The sequence below is a fragment of the Ochotona princeps genome, chromosome 10 (assembly GCF_030435755.1).
Source record: "Ochotona princeps isolate mOchPri1 chromosome 10, mOchPri1.hap1, whole genome shotgun sequence".
NCBI lineage: Eukaryota > Metazoa > Chordata > Mammalia > Lagomorpha > Ochotonidae > Ochotona > Ochotona princeps.
Window position 1 is genome coordinate 54878855 of NC_080841.1, and position 21641 is coordinate 54900495.

Genomic DNA, 21641 nt, shown 5'->3' on the forward strand with positions numbered 1-21641 from the left:
GAGGGGCTGCTGGGAGGAGTTTTTATGTGCAAGTTTCCTCCCAAAGTTCCCCTGGAGAGAGGTCAGCCCTGCAGGACCACAGAGATGACATCTATGAGAGCAGGGGGGACACAAAAAAACAAAAAACAAGGAGGAGCCAAGTGTGCTCTCAGCCTTGGAGACAGATTCCAAAAACACCATGAAGATTTCCCTCGGAGGGGAGGAAAGGGAAAATCTCTTTAACGGGTCATACAAAAAACTACCCTTAAAGAGTGCCAAAGCCAGAGAGAAGTCAGGTCATTGAGAGCTAGGGTTGGCAAGGACAAACTTCTTAAAAGGAAAAACAAAATCGAACCCTAATGCACAATATTTACCAATATTTAAATAATCCAGTTGAAATCTTTGTGTGTGTGTGTGCGTGTCACTGATGGCGGGGGTGGAAGGGGATGTACCACAGACAGTCGCCTACACAGAGCCAAATGGGTTAGAGGGCGGCTGGGAAGAACAGAAGCAGGTCTGTCGGTTAGAGCTTTGCAGGATTCCTATGTACAGCACCAGGTCCTATGAGAACAGCTCCCCTTGAGTCAGTAGAGTTTGTGAGAAATGAACGCTTCAGAGTCGCAGTATAAAATATGGCCATAAAAAACTTCTGTCTTCCAGTCCTAGGCAGGAAGGCGCACCATGCAGGCTGGGGTCTGGCTGGAGTGGCTCCCTGCCCCTGGCCCCGCCCCCTCTCTGGCAGGTGGGGGGCGGGGACAGTCACTTGCTTCCAGTGTGCACTGTTGTCACAGTGGTGGGCCTGGGTCTTCGCTCAGCTCCGACTCCTGAGACCCCCGACGAAGAAGAAATGAAACTACAGAGCGTGGAAGGTACCAGGCCTGCAAGACGACAATGGACACAGAATGTCAGAAGCAAACAGGTGCTCCCTCCCCATAGGCCACGGTGCCACGTGGGCTGAGGTTAGGGAGCAGGGTACCCCAGAGTCTGCCTTTAACCCAGCCCTACAAAACCGTTTCTATGTGTTCAGTTCTCTCCAGGGACAGCTTTGTAGTAAGCCCGTACGACGGGATAGGTTCCAGCAATTGAGCACTTACTACGTAGTAGGCATCAGACTAACTGTCTTAGGAAGAACTTAACTATTCATTGCTCACAAGAGCTGCATGCAGAACAAGGAAAGCCTGAGCATGCTTTTGAGCCAGGGTGGATGTTCTCCTGGCCAGGAAGTGGTTTTTGACACAGAAAAAAGTGAAAGAAAGAGGTTCCCCTGACCGCTATGCCTAGCTGAGCTCCTCCCCAGCTACACTTAAACCTTTCCCAGGCATATGTGTGGGGTCTTGGAAGACCCCAAGCAAATGAAGTTCAGCTCTCATGGTGAACACCTGCTGGTAACCCCTGCAGGGGGCAGTTCATGGCTGAGGAGATGGGGAAAGGGGATGGGAAAAGTCAAGGGGAACCCAGGAACAACCCAGTAGCAAATCCACACAAACACGCAAAGGGACTCCAAAAAGTCTGTGGAAATGGGATTGAAGTGTGAGTTTCTTTGGGCATTGAAAGTCTTTGAAGGGGTGGAGTTATGGTGCTGTGCAGTAAGCTGCTGTCTGCAATGCCGGTGTCCCATATGGACATGGGTTGAAGTTCGGTTGCTCCCAATGCAGCTCCCTGCTAATGTGCCTGGGAAAGCAGTGGACGATGGTTCAAGTGCTTGGATCTCTACACCCATGTGGGAGTGCTGGGTAATGTTCTAAGCTCCTAGCTTTGGCTCAGCCCTGGGCAATGTGGCTACCTGGAGGAGCGAACCAGTGGCTAGAAGATAAATCTCTCCCTGACCATGCACCTCTTTCTCTGGGAGTCTACCTTTCAAAACAAAAAAATTATTTTCAAAGTTTTTGAAATCTGTGTGTTGTATTTTCCTAAGAGGCATTTTTCACGAAGCTTTGATGACCGTCCCTAGGTGAGCTCTAGTGGTCACCATCCTCAACAAAAACCGTGTGTCTCTGCCCTCCCTTCCTCCACCCAGGAAGTGAAGGGCAGATGAGATGTGAGGGAGACAGCTCTGAAAGCACATGGACCTCTGTCTGGACCAACGCGACAGCCGAGAACCCGGATCGCAGATGTCTTACCCACAGGTGCCACACGTTGGTGGTCCCTAGGGTTGAATGGGTATCAAGTGATTCTACGACACAGTGACGCCTCGGGGCTGTTGTGAGGGTTCAATGGGATAAAACACTGAAAGTGCCTGGCCAACAGGTGCTGGGCAGATGGTAGGTCCCTCATCTCCACCCCCGCACCTGTCCACTCTGCCGGCTACAGAGTTCTGGTTTCGCTACATACGCACAATCTTTTTGGCTGGCCAGACTGAGGCTGCCCGAAACACTTGCATTTGAACTGTCCAGGCTGCTGCCAAGATGGAGTCTTCTCATGTGTCTCACGACAGCTGTGGCGTTAAATGCTTGCTGGCATCACAGAGAGGGGAGAAAGCAAACACAGGCCAGCTCATTAGAAGGCTCTCCAATTGCATCCTGTCAGTTATCCTGTTACTCTAACCGCTGCAAACTTTTGAAAGCATTCCCACGATGCTCCAATCTAGGAGACTGGTCTGGTACCTTCTCCCAAACACCCGCTAATTCATTTCAAACCTCTAGCTGTCAAAATATATTTGGGAGAGATTTTATATAGATAGAATAAGTGTAGAACAGATCTCTCCGTAACTTAATAAAAGTGACTTTTTAAAATAAAAGGCATGTCATAAGACTTCAAAAATCTGACATTTGGAAACTGCATTTGTTTTCCTGTGATGACTAGGTTTGTCCTAAATAAACAGCATTTCTTCTACTTAAAGTAGGTCAGTGGCATTGGTTATGTTTCTGTACAGTCTCTCTGTGATCACACGGACTAAGAAAAAGCAGGTCTTCAGTTACATTGCTAGAGTTTAGGTAATCAATGGATGATCACAAAACCTCTATGGTCAAATTTTTACTGGAAAACGCTAATGAATATAGCTTGGATTTTTCACCTTTGAGTTGAATGGAAGTCATCAATTCTAAGTGCCAGCAAAGACACAGCAAATGAGGAGGAGCTGACCCTGCCGTCATCTCTGAACCACACAGGGGGATCATGTGATCACACTTGGGCTTCCCCTTAGACCATGATGCTTGCTCCCGCCCTCCACATCCTCATGACTTGAGTGAGCTGCTGGGGCTGCAGGCCCACCATGCTCAGGCAGTTATCAACTTTACCACACCTTGCAGAGTACACTGTGGGGCATGGGGTAGTGGTCCAGGTCCTGTGGATTCCATGAACCCAAGACTTACTCTCCACTTGCTTTTTGCAAAGTTCTTCCGGATCTGGGCACTGACGGACTCGTGGATATTCTTGTTGAGAGCCGTATCACCAGCGATCCTGAAACACAGGCCGGGAGGCTTCTTCAAAGGGGCTCTGACACTGGCTGTGCTGTTCCAGCAAAGCTTCAGTCCATCCTTAGCAGGGTTGGGCTGACTGAGAGGTGGTTTGCACTGCCCCTCCAGGCTGCTCTGTCTACCATGGTGCATTCCTTAAAACTCACTTGCCAATGCCGCCAGCATCATCTTCCAAGGGGATGTACCCTCTCTAGGGTCCTCAGATACCAGCTACCTGATTCCAACTGGCCCCCCTTTCTGATCCCAGCTCCTGCATGGTCAGAAGCACAATGGATAACCAGCCCTCCCTGATACCTTCTTGCTCCTGCTGGAGGCCAGCCAATTCCACATTTCTCCGCTGGGTCTGGCATTCAGGCTGGCTTGCTCTGGGCGTAACATACACACAAGGGGCCCTGGGCACCCCTCTGGCTGTCCTGGCTGAGCTGAGCTCTGCGGGGCTTCACTCAGCAACACCTGTTAGCCCCATGCTCCTGCTCTCACATAACTCACTGTTCTCCTGTACACACCCTCCCAACCACAGCACAGGCTTTCCTCTACATCCAAGCCTGTGCTCCCACCCCCACCATTTGGACAAAGCTCTGTTCTGGTCTCAGTCTCCTCTGGTTTCCAATCCTTCCACCTGCCCTTTCCTGTGGAACCAAACTATTAAACTACAGGCTGCCCTGAGATATAATGTATCAGAGCAGTGAAGTGATAGAGCAGGCTAATCCTCCACCCACAGCACAAGCACCTCATATGGTGCCAGTTTTAAACGCTGTTGCCCTTCTTCCGAACCAACTCCCTGCTGATGGCTTGGGAGAACAGTGGAGGATGGCCTAAACCCTTGGGTTCTTGTACCCAAGTGGGAGACTCGGAATGACCTTTTGGCTTTCAGCTTTAGGCTGGCCCAGCTCTGACCACTGCAACCACTGGGGAGAGAACAAGTGAAAGGGAGATTTCTCTGTTTCCCCCATCTTTCAAGTAAAAGTTTTTTTTTTTTTAAAGATATAATGTATTGAACCTGCACCCAGACTTGCCTTGACACTGGAATGGGAAACATGGCTGATGAATGAGACACTGACTGTACCAGGCTGCTCTGAGTGTAAGATCCTGGTGGATACTCCCCACTCGTGGCAACTTCTCCTCTAAATACATTCCTCTCTTTTCCCAGCAGGGCTGAACACACCACACAGGGGCCAGAGGATACCCTGAAAGGAGCCCCATGCAAATCGGCTTTCTACTTGCTACACTTGCTACACCTGCCAGGGGGTCTCTTCCCCCAGCCAATGAGCAGTGAGACAGACAGGGACATCTGGAAGGGCATGCGTCCGATGCCAGTGTCACCTAGCCATTAAGGGAACCACTGGCATCTTCATTAAGCGTTTTCTCCCGCAACAGCCTTGTTTCCTCCTGTCCCAGTTTTCAAAGCTGCACGCTCAGAAAAGAATACCCATGCTGAAGTGGCAGTGGCAGCCAGTTCTTGGAAACTGGGCTAAGTGGCAGGAGGCATGAACTGCCTGGGCCGAGCACTGCTAATTGTTTGAGTGAGTCAGGTTGAGCAACAGGTGGCCCACATGTTCCCTGTGAGATTGTTGTCTTAGAGGTGTGGTGTGTGGGTGGGGCACTGCAGCTACCTGCGCACAAGAGTATAGCATGGTCCTCCCCAGATGGGCGCCCCAAGGATACGGCTGCTGCTACTGCACACGCTAAATTGGGAAGCTACAATCAGGGTACATGAGTCCCCAAAGTTCAATGTTACCCACTTGAGCCTTGTTCATCAATAATATGTGAGTGTGGGAGCTTGAGGCTGCTACTCTAGATGGTGCTGAGACCAGGGATTTCTTTATAAATCTGCACACACCTGTGTGGAAAGCTATGGACAAGCACATCTCTTTCTGTCTTCCTCTGGATCCTGGGAATTCACCTCTGTGCCTACAACAAAGAGGGTATCTACTCCATCTGCTCTTCTGCCACCTGCTTATGTCTTACAGCTCTTCTCTACTCACTATTTGTGACTAAGTAAGCTTACCCACTCCCTTGCTTTCTTCCCCGTTCTTGTGTGCTGTGTGGGGACAACTCTCCTTCCAAGGCCCAGACTCCGCAATTTCCCAGTCACTTGGCTCAACACAGGCTTGGTGTTGTGGCATGGCAGGTGATGTGGCTGCATCGTGACATCGACATTCCGATGACAGTGTTGTATTCTAGTCCTGGATGCTCGGCTACCAACCCAGTTTCCTACCACTGCATCTGGGCAAAGCAGCGGATGATGGCTCAAGGTACTTAGGTTTTTGTTGTCCACATGAGCGACCCAGATGGAGTTCCAAGCTCCGGCTTTTGGCCTATCTCAGCCCCAGTGAACTAGCATATGGAAGGAAACTAAGATAGGCTTGAGGATGATTAGCGTGCATCTCAGACAGTGTCAAGCCAGATTCCTAAAATGCTTTTTCTACAGCCTTATGGCTAATCTGAGCCCAGGTGACTAAAGCCCAGAAGGTGGGGTCTCAGTGAACATTCAGGAGTGTGCTGATCAATTTTATGTGTTAGCATGGCTTGGCCACAATACACAAATATCTGGCCAAAAGCGAGTCTGACTGCTGCTGTGAGAGTGGGTGCTTTTAGGTAAGATTAGCATTGCAATTTGTGGACTTTGAGTAAAACAGATTGACAGTCACAATGTGGATGGGCCTCACACAATCAGTTGACAACCTTAAAACCAAACAGGAGGAGGGAATTCTGCTTCCATACTGTGTTCAGATGCAAGATCATTGGTCTGCCCTAGAGGATATGGATTTGTCAGTCTCTGCAGTCACATGAGCCAAGGCCTTAGTTACTTGAGATCAATTCATCTCCTCCATCGCTTTAGCCTGTGTGTCAATACAATTAGGGTTGGCCATGCAGAACAGCGTGACCTGGATAAATGAGCTATGGACAGGCCCTTCCCTGGAATAAAATGTTTCCATCTATTTTCTATTGCTATAACAGAACACTGGAAATGGAGTAATTTATAAAGAAAAGAGATCTCATTGTATTGGCTCTTGGCTATGCAAGCTGAGAAACCCAACATCAGAGGGTGGCAGCTGGTAAAGGGTCACCCCCATGCTGCTTCAGTGCATGGCAGCAAAACAGGGAGGGAAGCGGGGGGCCTATGTGGAAGAGGCGGCAGCCAAGGGGCCACCCTGCCTGAAACAAGCAGCTGCAGGCAATGGATGAGCTTCTGGGAGACACATAGGAATCCTTCTTAACAACCTCATCACATCCTGAAGCCTCACATTCCGGCAGCAGTCAGGGTTCAATATGAGTGTTGGAGGAGAAACCCCCTTCTCACATCATGATATGGGAGCAGGTTTCCATCCCTCTGCAAGTTTAGCCAGCAGAATAGACCAGGGGCAAATGGGATGGTGGCTATGGGATGGTGGACTGAATAGGTGGACACTTGCTTTTCTCCGGAAGGCCTCTAAAGGGGTTTTGTCCTAAACTTGCAGTATTGTTCATCGATTGAGTATTTTACCACACGTGGCATTTGTATTAAAATGGATGCTCAAGTTGCATTCATGGTTGGAATGAATGAAGCCTTATCACGCATCACTGTATTTATCCTTTTATTGCCATAGTTTCCTTATTTCTTATGTCAGCCTTGTGAGTTAGGTGTTCCTAGTCTCGTTTTAATGAGAAAATTGAAGCTCAGAGAAGTTAAGTCTAAGTGCAAGGTAACAGCTAGCTGACGATGAGCCTGAGTTCTTACTGAAGAAACACCACTTGGAAAAACAACTTAAAGGAAAAAAAATTACATATATAAAACACTTCAATCCCTTTAACTCCTGAGTCATAAACTCAAGGAATGAAATCTCAGTCTTAACGCCTCAGTGGGCAATTACCTTCAATAAAAGTGATCCCTACCAACTATGTGCACTGAACCAGCCACTGCTATGGCCTGCACGCTTGGCTTCTCGTGTGTGTTCTGGAGAGAGGAGCAGTTATTGCTAAGGGGATTTGCTGAATGTAAACATACAACAGAAAGCTGGCTCTGGGAAGCAAGGCAGGCAGGGAGGGTAGGGATGGACTTGGTGACTTTTCTTACCATGGGTGCCGAGCTGCTTGCTCACAAGTGTATCTTTTATTTGGATCTTTCTCCATCAGATTCCGAATGAAGTCTTTTGCTGTTCCAAAGAGAAGACACAAGGGAAAGAATCACATTTTGGAGCTTGTGATTGGATGGCTGGATACTCCCAGGGCCTGAGATGTAACATAAAGACAGGAAACCAGCCCTCCATGGACTCTACTGGAACCTCATGGTTAAAAGGCATGGGCACTGTGGAGGGGCGGGGAAGATGAAGGCAAAGCTTGGGACTCCAGGGGCGACCAAGTGAACCAGGAGGCAGCTCTTGCTTTTCCAGCCCCAGCCTCCATTCTGCCTTTAAGTGATACCTTTTGTTCAGAGAAGAGGGATGAAGACATCTTTGTGATCCTGTGCTTCCGTTCAGCTCACTACTACTGTAAGCTGCTGTCTGGGTGATGCCCTCTCCTTGTGTCTAGCATGGCTGATGCAACTAAACCCATCCAGCATCTGTACTGAGCATGCCAGGTCCTGGGCCTAGGTGCTAGAGGAAGCCTTTGGCATCCCACTCAGAACATTACCACTGGCAGAGGTGGAAAGCTGCAGGGCAGGGGGCCAGTCCCAGGAGAGGGTTTGGCCCAGAGCAGGCTACTGAGACTGTCTGGGAGCTGGCTGTGTGCTGACCTGAAACCTGGTACACTGCAAGGCCTGGCAGTTCCCTGTCTGCAGACCTGGGCTTTTAAGGACAGGCTGAGCCCATCTGAGATGCAAAACAACTCCTTAACCACTTAAGTAACTGTTTCCTGATAGTTTTGTAGAACAATGTTCCTGGGCTTTAGAAGGTGGAAGAAGCAAGCAAGGTGTTTCCAGGGAGTTAGGCAGAAGTAACGAGATACTGTACTTCACTAGCTCGGCAAGCACTATCAAGCGGTATGCTGTCCTGTTCACTACCCTATCCTGTCCTTCTCCTTCTCTCCTTGGTGCATGGAGTAGAAGTTCCTTGTGGAAGAAAGCTGAGAGCTCTGGCCTACTCATGTGGGTCTTCTATTCCCCTAGGGACACTAATGCGGCATGACAACCCAGGCAGAAGTAATGCAGTGGACAGCCTAGGTTTTAACCCCAGCTCCACCATCTGCCCACTAGCTGGTTTGGGTCCAGGTATTTCACCTTCTGGGGCCTCAGTCTCCTCATCTCATCTGTCAAATGGGCATGACTTGCATGCCGACTTGATGGTCTGTCCTGAGGAATGGGGTACATGGGCACAAAGTATCAAGTGGCTCAACACATGGTCAGTGCTCAGTTTAGCTAACATCAGGTCAGGAGCACCCAGGTCACGACAGGGCTAGGAGGGGTGAATGTCCCAAGCCTGCCCTTCACTTGGCAAGTCAGGTCCAGATATGGACCTGATGGAGTCTGCCCAGGAGCTGTTAGGCACTGAATGTGGCAATCCCCTTCAAGCCGTTATGTTGAAAGCCTCGTTCCCAGGTCAAGCCATGAGTGCACGGCTCTTGTGAATGAGGTCAGTGCTCCAGAGAACAGAGACACTATAGATTATGCCCTCTGTTGCATAATGACATGCTGAGAAGACAACTCCTTATGAACGAGGAGGCAGGTCCTCACTTGACACTGAACCCACCGGGCACCTTGGTCTTGGCCAAACCAACCCCAAGGACTCTGAGGAATTGTCATCCGATGCTGTTTAAGTGCCCAGCTCTGGTGATGCTGTTGTAGCAGCCTCAGTGGCTAAGGACCACTCTTAGCCTGCAGGCCTGGGGTTCTGGCATCAACATGGCTGTGGGGGTGGGGCAGGGAGAAACTGCCCACTGAGAGCTGGGTGTGTGTCTCTGGGCAGGGGGAACTGGTGGGGGACACCTACCAGAGTCTGAGATGTCATCCCAGTAAGGGGAGTCGAACTCATATTCAGCCTTGAGGATCTGTTCGAAGAGCTTGGAGTCATTTTCGTCGTAGAAGGGAGGGTAGCCGCATAGCCTGCAAGACAGGATGGCATGAGAGCTGAGGGTCTGCATGCCCCACGAGCTGGGTGCACACTTGGCCTGGTAGAGATGCTGTCCATGGATGATGGAGGTCTGCTCCTTGCGCTGGCTGCCAAAACCATTTCAGCCAAGCAACACTGCCCTCTATGGGCATCAGCGGCACAGACATCAAACTGATCTCGCAAGCAGCAAAAAGAGTTAACTGGGTGCCAAGTCAAATCAATCAATGTGTACCTTACGTCTTGGAACTTTTTTGAAAGTATTCATTTTTATTTGAAAGACAGATTTACAAACATAAGGAGAGATAAAGAAAGAAGGACTTCCATCTGCTGGTTCACTCCCCAAATGGCTGCATCATGCACAGTGGACCTGTTCTGAAGCTGGAGTCAGGAGCCAGGAGCTTCCTCTGGGTCTCCCATGTGGGTGCAGGAGCCCAAGGACTTGCACCATCCTTGGCTGCTTTCCCAGATTGCGATCAGGAAGCTGGATGGGTAGCAGAGCAGTCAGGACATGAATTAGTGCCCATATGGGATGCCAGTGCCTCAGTGAGGATGATTAGCCGGTTGAGCTACTGTACTGGCCCCAAGTTTTGGAACATTCTTAACCACCAAGTCTCATGCACCCCAAAACTCACCTGACATCCTTTTGCACATGAACTATATTGACCTTACTCTCTTTAGGAGTGTCCCTGATAGATGATGAGTTGGTGGGAAGAACAAACAAAATACATGTTTAGGAGGAAAGGAAATGTTAACACTTCAAGTATCAAGTTGCTGTAACTGACCTTCTCACCCAATCTGGTCATTGGAAGGTTCTAGTCTTGCCCATGGACATGCAGTGAATATCAGCAGGGGTTGACAAAAGTTCTAATGCTGCAATATCAGAATATCATCACCTATTTTTCCACTGACTCTGTGGTTGATTTCTTCAAAGGTCATGCTAGGTTGGTCGTTAGTGCAACTACCTTGCAGACGCTTAGTGAAAAATGTAGTACATGTGGGAGTTCTGATGAATACATGAAGCACAAGTGCTCTGATGAAGCCACGGACTCACACCAGTTCTGTTCTTGGTTCCGGTGCTAATGCTACCATCAGGAGGCCACAGCTACATTTGCAGATCACATTTTCCTCCTCTGCATATATGGAGGACCAGATTAGAAAATCCCTAAGATGCTCACCAACTCTGAGCTGCTCTAGTCCTGGGACTAACATCCTCCGATGTGCCTGCCTGGCTAAAGGACAGATAAGACCTACAACATGCATGGGTCCCTCACTGGGCATGGACAGTGAGAGTGGTGCAACTGAGGCTGCAGCTAGAAATGAATGGAGCAGCGGACAGCCATGCCTGGGTCTGAACAGCTGGGTGCACAGCTGGGTGGTGAACTTCCTTCTGCAGCAATCCCCACACAGAGAAATCTGTCTCCAGAGCAGCTCTGACCTCCCCTACATAGCTGGCACTGTGAAAGACACAGCAAATGGAGAGGAAGCGCCAGGCTGCTGGCCTGTGAGGCAAACCACATGGGCTGTGATAAATGCCACCCATCAGCTGTCCTGTCAAGGGTGCTGTCTGGCACCTGTCTGCTGTACCGGAGCATGGCCCACAACCCTCTGTAAAGTGGTGCGACACCAAGTGGGTGGGTGGCATTTAAAGACCCATTCCCACAAGGTCATTCCAGTGGCTGAGTGCCTGGAAATTTTCATTTTTGAATACTTGCTGCTTTTGGTGAAATGAACAGCAGCTAAGTGCTTCTGAAACCACCAAGTACATACTTTCCTGCCTGGGAAGGCCTGGGGTCTGGAGATGGATATGTACATTTTTCCTACAAGGACTGGGGTTCAAGGAAATGTGCATATTAGGAAAAGCAGATGGAGCAAAATGCTGGTTTGTCTTGGAAAAAAAACCTAAATTTCAGAGATGGGAGGTTTTTGTTTATTAACAACCAAGTATGTTTTACTTTATGGTTTGGCTTTTTCTTCAAGGAAGAAAAAAAGAAGCCTTTACCAAAATTCCAAGAAAGACTTATTTTTTCCTGTGCCAGTTTTCTTAATGTATATTCCAATTTCTTCTGGTCTTAGCTCTTTGTCTTTGTTTTTGGCTATGGAATACTCTGTTCAGGGCAGCCTGTCTGACAGAAAAAAGAGAAGTGGGCCTTGCCTGCAGCCTACCCAATTAAGAATGAAAAATTTAAAATGATCATTAGACAAGAACAGAGTGGCCAGTGAACACTGTAAAGTCTCAGCTGCAGAAATTGGACCGAGAGAGCTCTCTGGCTGGGGAATTTCATTAGGAATTTTGTGTAGAGCTAGCGGGAGAGGAGAGTGAGCCACTGTGGGCTGGTCACCTGCCCAGAAAGCAAGTGGGATTGCTGAGGCCATGAGGTCACAAGGTTGCCTTCTGCACCTGCCATCCCCATGTTCTTGATCAATGTTCCGGAGGTGCAACTTATTTTCCATATCCACAAAGAACAACTACTGCATCCAAAATACAAAACAAAAAGATTTGAAGATAAACAAATACACACCTATGATCTCATAAACAAACGATGTAATGGAGACCAGAGTACTGGGAAACAAGGAAAACTACAGTATACATCTAAATTCCCGAATAAAAGTTGATCCCCAATAAAACTCCTAAATATACCTAGACAACAAAATACTAAACTCCCTACAATTTCCTGACACATGTCAAGCATTGAACACTGCAGCTGAAACTACAGCTTAAGGATTGTAATGCTATAAAACAGGGAGGACAATGGGGAGGGGGGAAGGGGAAAAAGGGGAACATCCTATGCCTACAAAACTGCATAACAGAAATAATGATAATGATAACAACAACAATAATAATAATCAGCTTTTAAAGAACCTATTAATGGCACTGTGCTGATATCACTCTAAGGCAAGGGTCAGAACCACAGGCTGATTCCCTGGCCAGTGACTGCCATTACAGGGCCTCCTGAAGCCCTCTCCCCATCTTCCAGGAAGAGCCCCATGCCCTTCAGCTTGGGCCGGCTCGACCATTGGTTCACCTACAGAATGCTTAAACAAAACCACAAAACTGCATCAGATCCTAGTCTATCCTTCTAGTTGAGCCTTGACTGAACAAAGTCCACTGTGTTCTCACTTCGATCTGTTGCCCTGCAAATGTCCCAGAAGGTTTTGTTCAGAGCTACTCTGTGTCCTGCAGGCTGACCCCCTGAGGACAGAGTGGAGATGCAGAAGGCCTGAGGACCCAGTGGAGATGCAGAAGGAGGAGGGAACTAAGGCCGCCCCTCTTCCAGATCTCAATCAAAAGTGATTGCTTCACTTAGGAAAGCAGACTGCTGCCAACCTTCAACTTCAGAATGCCCTGTGGAGTCCAATTCAGTGACACCCCCCTCTAGACAGACAGACACACACACACACACACACACACACACACACACACACACACACAGCCTTCTACCCCTTCATTTGCAAGGGGAATCTTCTCAATCCCAGTTGTTTGTGAGCTCCCATAGGTAGGACCACATCTCAATCTTGTCTTTGGATTCCCCATGCCCAGGGTAGGTGTACTCTGAACACCAGGGTGCCTTCACACACTCCTGTAGAAGAGGCTTCTTCATGGCCACTGAAGTCCTCCCTGGATAGGCTGCAAAGCAGGGATAAGGGACCTCAGATCCAGGACAGCCCACCACTGCCCCTGCCTGGGATGACCTGGATGGTCCCACCTGACCTGACATTACCACTTCTAAGAGTCCAGTATGGATAGTGCCCTGGCTCTGCCTTTGTAGACAGAAAGCAATGTGGTTTGGGCTCCCCTACAATGCCACCACTGGGCGTGGACACACTCCACAATGGAGAAGTTTTTCCGTCAAAGAGGAGACTCCTAACCTACATGTGAGTGTCAAGATCAGCAACAGTCAATCCCAGCAGATCTGTGGCCCAATTTTTCTTGGACACTGAACTGCTGGGAAGCCCTGTGAGTGGAACGTGGTCATTATCCTACATGAAGGTTTGCCTGCCCTTGGCCATGGCTCAGCACCCCTACAGAAATGGACACCTGAGCGTCTTGCTTCCAAACCCCAGAAGGTCTGAGGCTCCTGCTAAGGTGCTAGGTTCTTGAATTGCACCTTTCAGGATCTGATTCTTCCTCATAATTTTAGACACCACAGGCAGGCACAGGAAAACAGGAGAGAGCTGGCATCAGAAGTGCTGGCAAGGGACGTGCCAGGCATGCCTGACATCGGGCAGGGATTGTGTCAGCTTTTGTGTGACTATGGTCAGAACGTGGAACATGTGATCTAGCTGGCATGTGGCACAACAGCATCCAGAGCTTAGGGACAGGCCTGTGACAGGAAGGAGGTTGATCATATGGCAGCAGAGATTAGCCCTGGCAATGTTGCTGGGTCTCACTGAGACTTGGACTGGGAAGAACAGAGAGCTGACACCAGCAAGGACACACTATGACTCGGAGGAGCTGCACTGTGGGGACAGCACCATTGCCAGGGCTTCCAGTTCATTCCAGTGTACATCCCTCTCCCTATACTTTCTCTCACCTCCTGTACAGGAGCAGCTGAGCAATTCCGTTCAGGCCTGGGGGAGCTGCACTGGGTGCTTGGGTGGGATATTGGGCAAGGTGACCAGCAGGCAGCCAGGAAAGGAGGCCTGAAGCCAGTGACTGGGTCTAGGACCTGCATGTTGAGTTGAACACTAGGCCAGTGAGTGAGATCACTGTTGCAATCTGTGAACGTGACCCATCAGCAGCAGGTAGGCCTTCCAAGGGCCTCGTCTGACCTCTAGATGTGTCTGTCAGGCAAGGTCATCACAGTCCCCAAAAGTCCCCCATCTTGGGAGATGCCAGCAGGCACAGCTGGGTGTGGGGTCTCCAGATGTTAGTGTCTGGCAGGTTACCAGAGATTACGTGGCTGTACTGGAGCAGCTGTTTCTTTACCTGTACCCAGAGGCTCCTGTTGTGAGCTCAAGTGACCCATTGGGTTATATGCCATGTTGTCTCTCGGCCCCACTCCAGAGCTGGTGATGTTGTGTGCACTTTGAGGGGAAGTGCTGCTGGATCACATAAGTCCTGCAACGCCTCAGCCCACAGACGGGGTTGATGCCAGCTCCAAAACAGCTGCAAACAGAGTGACAGGCTAATCCAGAGGGCCCCTGGGAGGAGGTGTGATCCACATCCACTGGCTGGTGGCCAACAAAGCCTACATGGTAAGCTTGTGAATACTTAAGGTGCTCAATATCCTCCCCAAATCCAGTGCGTCTGAACTCCAGGGCAGGGGATGGGGGAAAGCACCCAACTCTTATTTTTAATCATTTTTTTTTTAAGTTATAAAGGTAATGATGCTTATCACTAAAAAGTTCAAATCATACTCCAGAATAGAGAAAGGTTGATGCAGATCCTCAGTCCTGCTGATACCCTGGATCTGCTTGTCAGAAGTTTTGCTGGCATGTGCAGACATGGGTGTCCGTGCATGGGGCCCTGGGCTTCAGATTCCCCCAGGGCAGTCTAGCATGGAGCTGGATGCCTGAGCCAGAACAACAGCACACATGTGTCTTTGCTTGTCTAGCAAGCCCCCGGCATGAATAACAAGGCATCCTTCTTTGGGGTGGAGGATACTGCTTGAGTGTTCTCCCTTTAGGGTTTCCAATGGATTATCAATTGGCCACACCCTTTTGTGCCTTCTAATCCAAGAGGGAGCACAGGTGGGGGTGGAGGGTAGGGTATCAGAGGTGTGGGAGGTGGGTTTTGATGGATGCTGCTGTAGCTGCTCTCAAACGCCCCTCTCCTAAGCTAATCCACCTTCTTTGAGCACAGGCCCTTCAAGCGGCCCTTCTGGGGACAGAGACGAAAACCTGCAGGCCTGGGGCTGGCAAGATGGCTCAATTGGCTAATCCTCCCCCTGCAAACACGAGGATCTTATATGGCACCGGTTCGTATCCTGGCTGTGCCACTTCTCATCCAGCTTCCTGTTTATTGCCTGGAAAGCAGCAGAGGATGGCCCAAAAGCTTGGGATGCTGCACCTGCGTGGGAGACTAGGAAGAAGCTCCTGGCTCCTGGCTTCAGACTGACTCAGTTCTGGCTAATTGGCCATTTAGGGAGAGAATCAAAGAACGGAGGATCTTTCCCTTGGTCTCTCCTTTCCGTAAATCTGCCTATCCCATAAAAAAATTAATCTTGAAGGAAGGTAGGAAGGTAGGAAGGAAGGAAGGAGAGAGAGAAGAAATAAAGGGAGCGGGGGGGGGGGGGGAGAGACAAGAAAGGAAGAGAGAGAATGAATATATTTCCTGGGCACAGTCTTTTTGGGGTCAACTCCCTAGTTCTGGCTCTCTCCTCTCTCCAAACTGGAGGAAGTCTGAGGCATGGGCACAGGGGCTCCAAGCCTACTTCTGAGGGGCAAAATGATTGCGAGAGTAGACCAAGGGCCCAGAGAGGGTGAGTGAGGAATGCTCACCCTCATAGCTTTCAGCAGTGAAATGCTGACTAACTCACAGGTGATGAGCTTTGGACCAGGATGTGAAGGGTGCTGCCATCAGTCTGGCAATGGTTTGTGCTGGGTGCTAACCATGGGGCTGCACCAGCTGGGGTACAGCTAGGTTGTACCAGCTGTGTTGGGGGGTAGGGGCTTCCCAGGATTTCTGCAGCAAGACTGCCTTCTCAGCAGGTAGGTTTTCTCTCTCCTTCCCTCCTTCTTGGCTCTCCCTACTCCCTGGTCTGGTTCCCTCTTTTCCTCCCCACCTCCTGCCCCACACCCTCAATCCCCACACCCTTACCTTTACCATATCCTACTTGTAAAAGATTTACCTATACATTTGAATGGCAGAGCTATGGGAAAGGAGGGAGGAAGGAATGGAGAGAGAGAGAGAGAGAGAGAAAGAGAAAAGAGAGGGAGAATCTTCCATTCACTGGTTCACTCCCCAAATGCATATGGCAGCCAGGGCTAAGCTAGCTGAAAGCAAAGGAGCCAGGAGCTCCATCAGGCCTCCCACATGGGTACAGGAGCCCGGGCACTTGGACCATTCTCTGCTTCTTTCCCAGGCATATGAGCAGGGATCAGGATTGGAAGTAGAGCGGCCAGGATTACAACCAGCTTTCATATGGGATGTTCTTCCCTTTCTTCCCTTCTAGGAGTTCTGATGAGTAAGCAGTTACACACCTGTGCAGACAAGCAATTGCATTTGGGAGATGAGCAACTGCTCTTGGTCCATCCATCCCACTGCCTTGCCTTGCATTTCCTTCTTGTCCTGTGGCCTTCCTTTATGTTCTCAAAGTGCATTTCTAAGACTAACTAGAATACAAGCTCTAGTAATGCTCAGGAGATCAGAAGCCAGAAGAGGCTCCACACTACCTCAGATTGGCCCCTCCTGTGTGGCCACTCCCACCCCCTTCCCCAGGGCTGTCCTACCCTGCAGGGTGAGGTGGACTCTCTCCCGCTGAGGAACGTTGTGCTGGGACACATAGCTCTATTCCTCTTTGTCACAGACCCTGCTTGACATACATGGCCCCGTCGGGTGATCTCGCTATGGAGCCACCTGTTCAAGAGCTGGTCATTTTGCTTTGCGTTTTCTCTGTTCTTTCCACTGCAGACATACTGTCTCCTGCCTTGCTCCCACATTGCTGCTGTTACTGCAGACTTCTCAGAGTAAAGATTTCAGAGCAGACTCAAGACCTCATTGGATCCTTCCCTGTGCTATGACGCTAGGGTATTTTGACAGTACAAACAGCATCTTCCCCACATTTCCCAACATTTTTAAGTTTCATCCACTCTTGCCAAACTACATTTTAAATATTATTTTTCCAATTGAATGACACATCTTTTCTCACACACTGGCAGCTATCACATCCTTGGATAATTAGGTCTAGAGGGATTAAACCAACAATCTCCTGACATGACCAGCCTTGTGAACACTGTTGGAGGACACAGCTGTCCTATGGCTTGGCCTGGCTGTCTCCTGGCCTATTTTCTTCTGGAGCCTTTGTCAGGTCCTGGATAAGATTGCATTTCTGCCCCCATCCTCATTGGAGCTACCCCAGGGCGCTCCTCCCCTTCCTGGCAATACCTAGGGAGACTTGATTGTAATCTGTTTACTCTCTGTGGTGTCCAGCAGATACAGGAAGTGTCTCCAAAGCTGAGGCAGTAAGGGGCCTCTCCACAACCCTGGCAAGCTGCTCAATAAACGTTAACTATCTGAGTGCACACCAGGCCTCTGCCTTCTTGTTTCCAGGCAAGTCACAGGGAAGCACTTAGTTAATTTAGTTACTAAGTTAATGATACTTTCCAGGAGATGATGCTGGGATGCAAATGAGACAGCAGGAGAGGGAAAATGTTCTTCCTCCTGGCAAAAGCTATGCCATTCTTCCGTGTGTGCCATCAGCCATTCAAGGTGTGACAGTGGTAGCAGTGACATTACCTGAGCCATTTCTTTCCCAACATCCATCTGCCTCTACAGCACCCTCTCTAGCTCCTGGCCTCAGCAAGGCAGGCCCCAGATTCTGCTGCATCCCACTCCACCTGCTGTTGCTGCAGAAAGTCATCTTTCCCGCCCCCAACAAACAGGCAGAATTTGTTCTCTTCCAACTGTGTTGCTTGTCAAATGCATCCCCTCTTGCCCCTTCACTGCTATGCAGAACCCTACATCCACTCTTCGTGGGTAAACCAATAGGCATGGCCAACTAATCAAGTTTTTGTTCTGAAGCAGGGGAGGGAGGGTCATGAGCCCATTCACAAGGCCAAAATATGGCCAAGCAGGATTTGCCTCTGAGACTAAAGCTATTGGGATTCCAAACCCATCTGTGGCATTTAGCCCCTACAGGATCCACTCTGTAGAATAGAAGAGCAGAATGAGGGAACTTTCTCAAAATCCTTGACATGCAATCTGTTTACTGGAAATCAATCCATGCCTACCAACACAAAAATGATGTGCGGGGTGCTGGATGACTGTTTTAAAGCAGGAATAGCAAGGAGAACAGCTCAGCATGGGGTGTCTGACCAGCCCTGAGGAAGCACTGTGTTGCTTCAGAGATGTTCCCTGGAGGCCGAGGAGGAGGAGGAAGTGCAGCAGGAGGAAAAGGAAGCCTTGGAGCTGAACATGCACTCAAGCAACATCTCCTAGACTCCACTGCTCTGAGTTCTTACCCATCCAGGAAACTTCCATTTCTGTGGATTCTCATGGAGCATTTCTGGTGGAGGAAGAGAATTTGCTTGCTTATTGACTGGCATGTCCCTTTACCTCATGGGGCACAAGTCTCACTAGGACTCGCTGCAACAAACCTGATATAACTTATGGGTGCTGTTTGGTTTGGCTTTCAATCTCCTTTGAGTCTTATTAGTGTGTATCTACTCTTGGGGATCATCTAAACAAGACGAATAAACAGATCTAATTCAGTTCTGTGCCTTTTTTCTTTTTATGATTTACTTGAAAGAAACAGTGACAAGAAAAAGTGAGAATGAGAGGTCTTACAGTTACTCATTGCCTCCTCAAATGGTTACAACAGTCAAGCCTAGGCCAGACTAATGCCAGGAGCTGAGAACTCCATCCTGGTCTCTCTATGAGTGGCAGGGACCAGTTACTTGGGTCATCTTCTGCAGCTTTCTCAGGTGCATCAGTAGGGAGATGGGCCAAAAATCAGAGGAGCTGGAGCTCAAACTGGCACTCTAATATGGGATGCTGGCACTGCAAGTGGCAGCTTAATATGATAAGCCATAATGCTAGTCCCTAGACTCTAAAGTCAAGATCAGTGCATGCGTCCAGGGTAGCAGACCTCACATTGCAAAGGTCACAAATACAACAAGATGACTGCTGCCTGTTGGTAGTGCCAGTGAAGTCGCCCAATTACTGTCAGCACTGCTCATGCACAGGCTGCAGCAGGCCCACTGGCTGGGCCCAATGATTACACAGCTTTTTCTTCCCTGGCTGGACACTGGGTACATACAAGGAGAAGCAGAAGCATCTTGCCTAGAGCTTCTTACTTGCAGAGAAGTCAGAGGACAGGGTCAAGTCCACTCAAGCCTTCCAGCAGCCTCTGTCCTGCCTACTGCAGTCTGGGAGTCAGTGTCTCCTTAGGGTCTTTCTTCTTCTTCTTTTTTTTCCTCTATCAGTAAGCAGTCACTATATTTTCCACAGCTTGTGGCACCCCTGAGTGTAATGTAGGGAAATGATAATTAAATAATCTCCTTGAAGTTGTGAGAGAAAAAGACATCTGCTTTGGATCACAAAACTGGGTTTGATCCATGAAATGCTGAGTCTCGCCATGAGTGGGGAAACTGATTTCTCTGGCACATGTGCTGTCTTGGCTGAGCCCAACCGATTATATCGGACACCAATGCACTGGGGCCTCAATCCCTCCCAGGGGCTTTATGCAGAGGAGAAAAAGTGATCGTGTACAAATCTTAATCCTTCACAGAAGACTCTGGCAGGGTAAGAACTCATCCTGTATGTGCTAAAAAATAAATGAGCATTGCTGATAAGAAAAGCCATTTCTCCTTCTAAATGATGGATAGCAGAGAAATGAGTGTGGAGACCAAAAAGAGAGCCAATTTATCAAGTATCTGCACGGGCAAAATGAGGAATGTTTACATGGCACACGGAGAGGAGAAAATGTGGTGTTGAGGCCTGTCACAGTCATTTTTACTCCAGTGTCATATCTCACTGTGACAGGCTTACTCGATGAAAATAATAGCACAGTGCTCCACAGAACTGCACAAGCTAACCTCTTTCCCATCAAAGTTGGTGGGCACTGCAGTACCTTGTGGATAGCTGGTTTCCCTGGTATACTGCCTGCTGTCAAGGGCAGCTCAGTGGCCTTGTGCACGTGTCTTCAGCTCATGGGTAGGAATGGGCAATATCCTTACACGCTGGGTCAGATGGGAGTACTGAGTCACAGATCCATGGATTCTGCCTTCTAAGATGGTTCAACTAGTGGGAGCCAGCTGTGTATAAACACACCCAGAAGAGTCACAGGGTCCTCATTAGCCCTCCCCCTGTGCCTGCATCCCTCCTCTACACTGACATTCTTGTCTCTCCTCTTGGGTTAGTCTTGTTTACCATCTAGACAGAGGCTGAGATGTGCCACTTCCCTATCCTTCATGAATGCTTCATTGCATGAGCTCCTGTGGCTTGGAGTCAGTCCACCAGCCTTGAATTTATCTTGATCCATGTTGATGTTCAGCAACTCGTGAGCACCTTCCCTGTATCAGACACACTGTTCTGAGTGCTGAAAACAAAGATGATGAGGACTCGATGCCTCTCCTCAGAGTTCTAACCATGGATACACTGAGACGAGAGGGGTTCATAAGCAGATGAGCCTAAAGATAATGATGAATCTGAGGCTGGTGGTTCTCCAAGCATAGCCTTGCTATGTAATGAATCAAACTCAAAACCCTGTATGCTACACCTAGTGGTCTGAGCTTATTACAAGATACAACTGTGATGCCCAAAGCCCACTCATCTTTTGCTTGGGGCGCTCAGAACTGGAAAACAGAATCTCATTGGCCACTTTGAAGGGTGACACAGTCATAAAGTTGACCTGATGATCATTCTAGGTCCATACTACATGGACCAGGAAATCGGCAAGCATAAGCTTATCAAGTTTATACTTAAAACAGAAGATATAAGGTACTCCTTTGCTTGTAACCCTCTAAGAGACCTCACTATGATCACACCTCCGACTGGAGCTTCCTCAGCAGGTTGCACCTTCTGCAACCGCCCCCTTTCACATCTTCACCGAGCAGTGCGAAGGATGTTTGACTAGAAGCTGTTCATAATCCTTCCCTGGCTTCCCATGACTTTCCACCTTAACAGCCAACCTTTCCACTGAGTCTCTCTTTGCATTGGTCCTTGCTGCCTTCTTGAGTGTCCCTTGTTGAGTCTGTCTTGATAGTCTCCAGCCACACTGGGTTTTTTGCCAGCATTTCCCTATCTGTGGCTTCCTGCCTCCTGCTTTCTTTGCTAGCAGGGCTGAGATTTTTTACTCTGGATCCCCCTCCTCCTGCCCTACCGCCTCCACATCGCTTTCTGCTTGCCAAGGACTGGTTTAGACATCAGAGCATTTGCTGTCTTGCTGCCAAGTGAGAACACATTGAGAAGGCGGCTGCTTACAAGCCAGGAAGACAGTTCTTACCATCACCAATTGGTTGGTCCTTCATTTTGGACCTTGGGCCTTCAGAGCTGTGAAAAGAAAGCGTCTGTTGTTTCAACCACCCACTCTACAACATTTTGTTGTAGCGGCCT

General features: G+C 49.1%; 1 protein-coding gene across 4 annotated transcripts in view; it reads right to left on the reverse strand.

Moving 5' to 3' along the window:
* Positions 1-222: 222 nt before the first annotated feature.
* The window catches only part of CAMK1D (calcium/calmodulin dependent protein kinase ID), a 386816-nt gene continuing 365397 nt past the window's right edge, over positions 223-21641 (reverse strand). The window contains exons 7-11 of one of the 4 annotated variants that reach the window (XM_012930343.2): positions 9305-9417; positions 7453-7531; positions 3291-3378; positions 2358-2432; positions 223-857 (exon numbers count right to left, since the gene is read on the reverse strand). In XM_012930343.2, the coding sequence (XP_012785797.2) occupies positions 765-857; positions 2358-2432; positions 3291-3378; positions 7453-7531; positions 9305-9417 (448 nt within the window). In that variant the 3' untranslated portion in view covers positions 223-764. Of the gene's footprint in view, positions 858-2104; positions 2433-3290; positions 3379-7452; positions 7532-9304; positions 9418-21641 lie in introns of those variants that run through there. The other 3 variants (XM_058669473.1, XM_004578466.3, XM_012930340.3) reach the window with 3 other exon arrangements.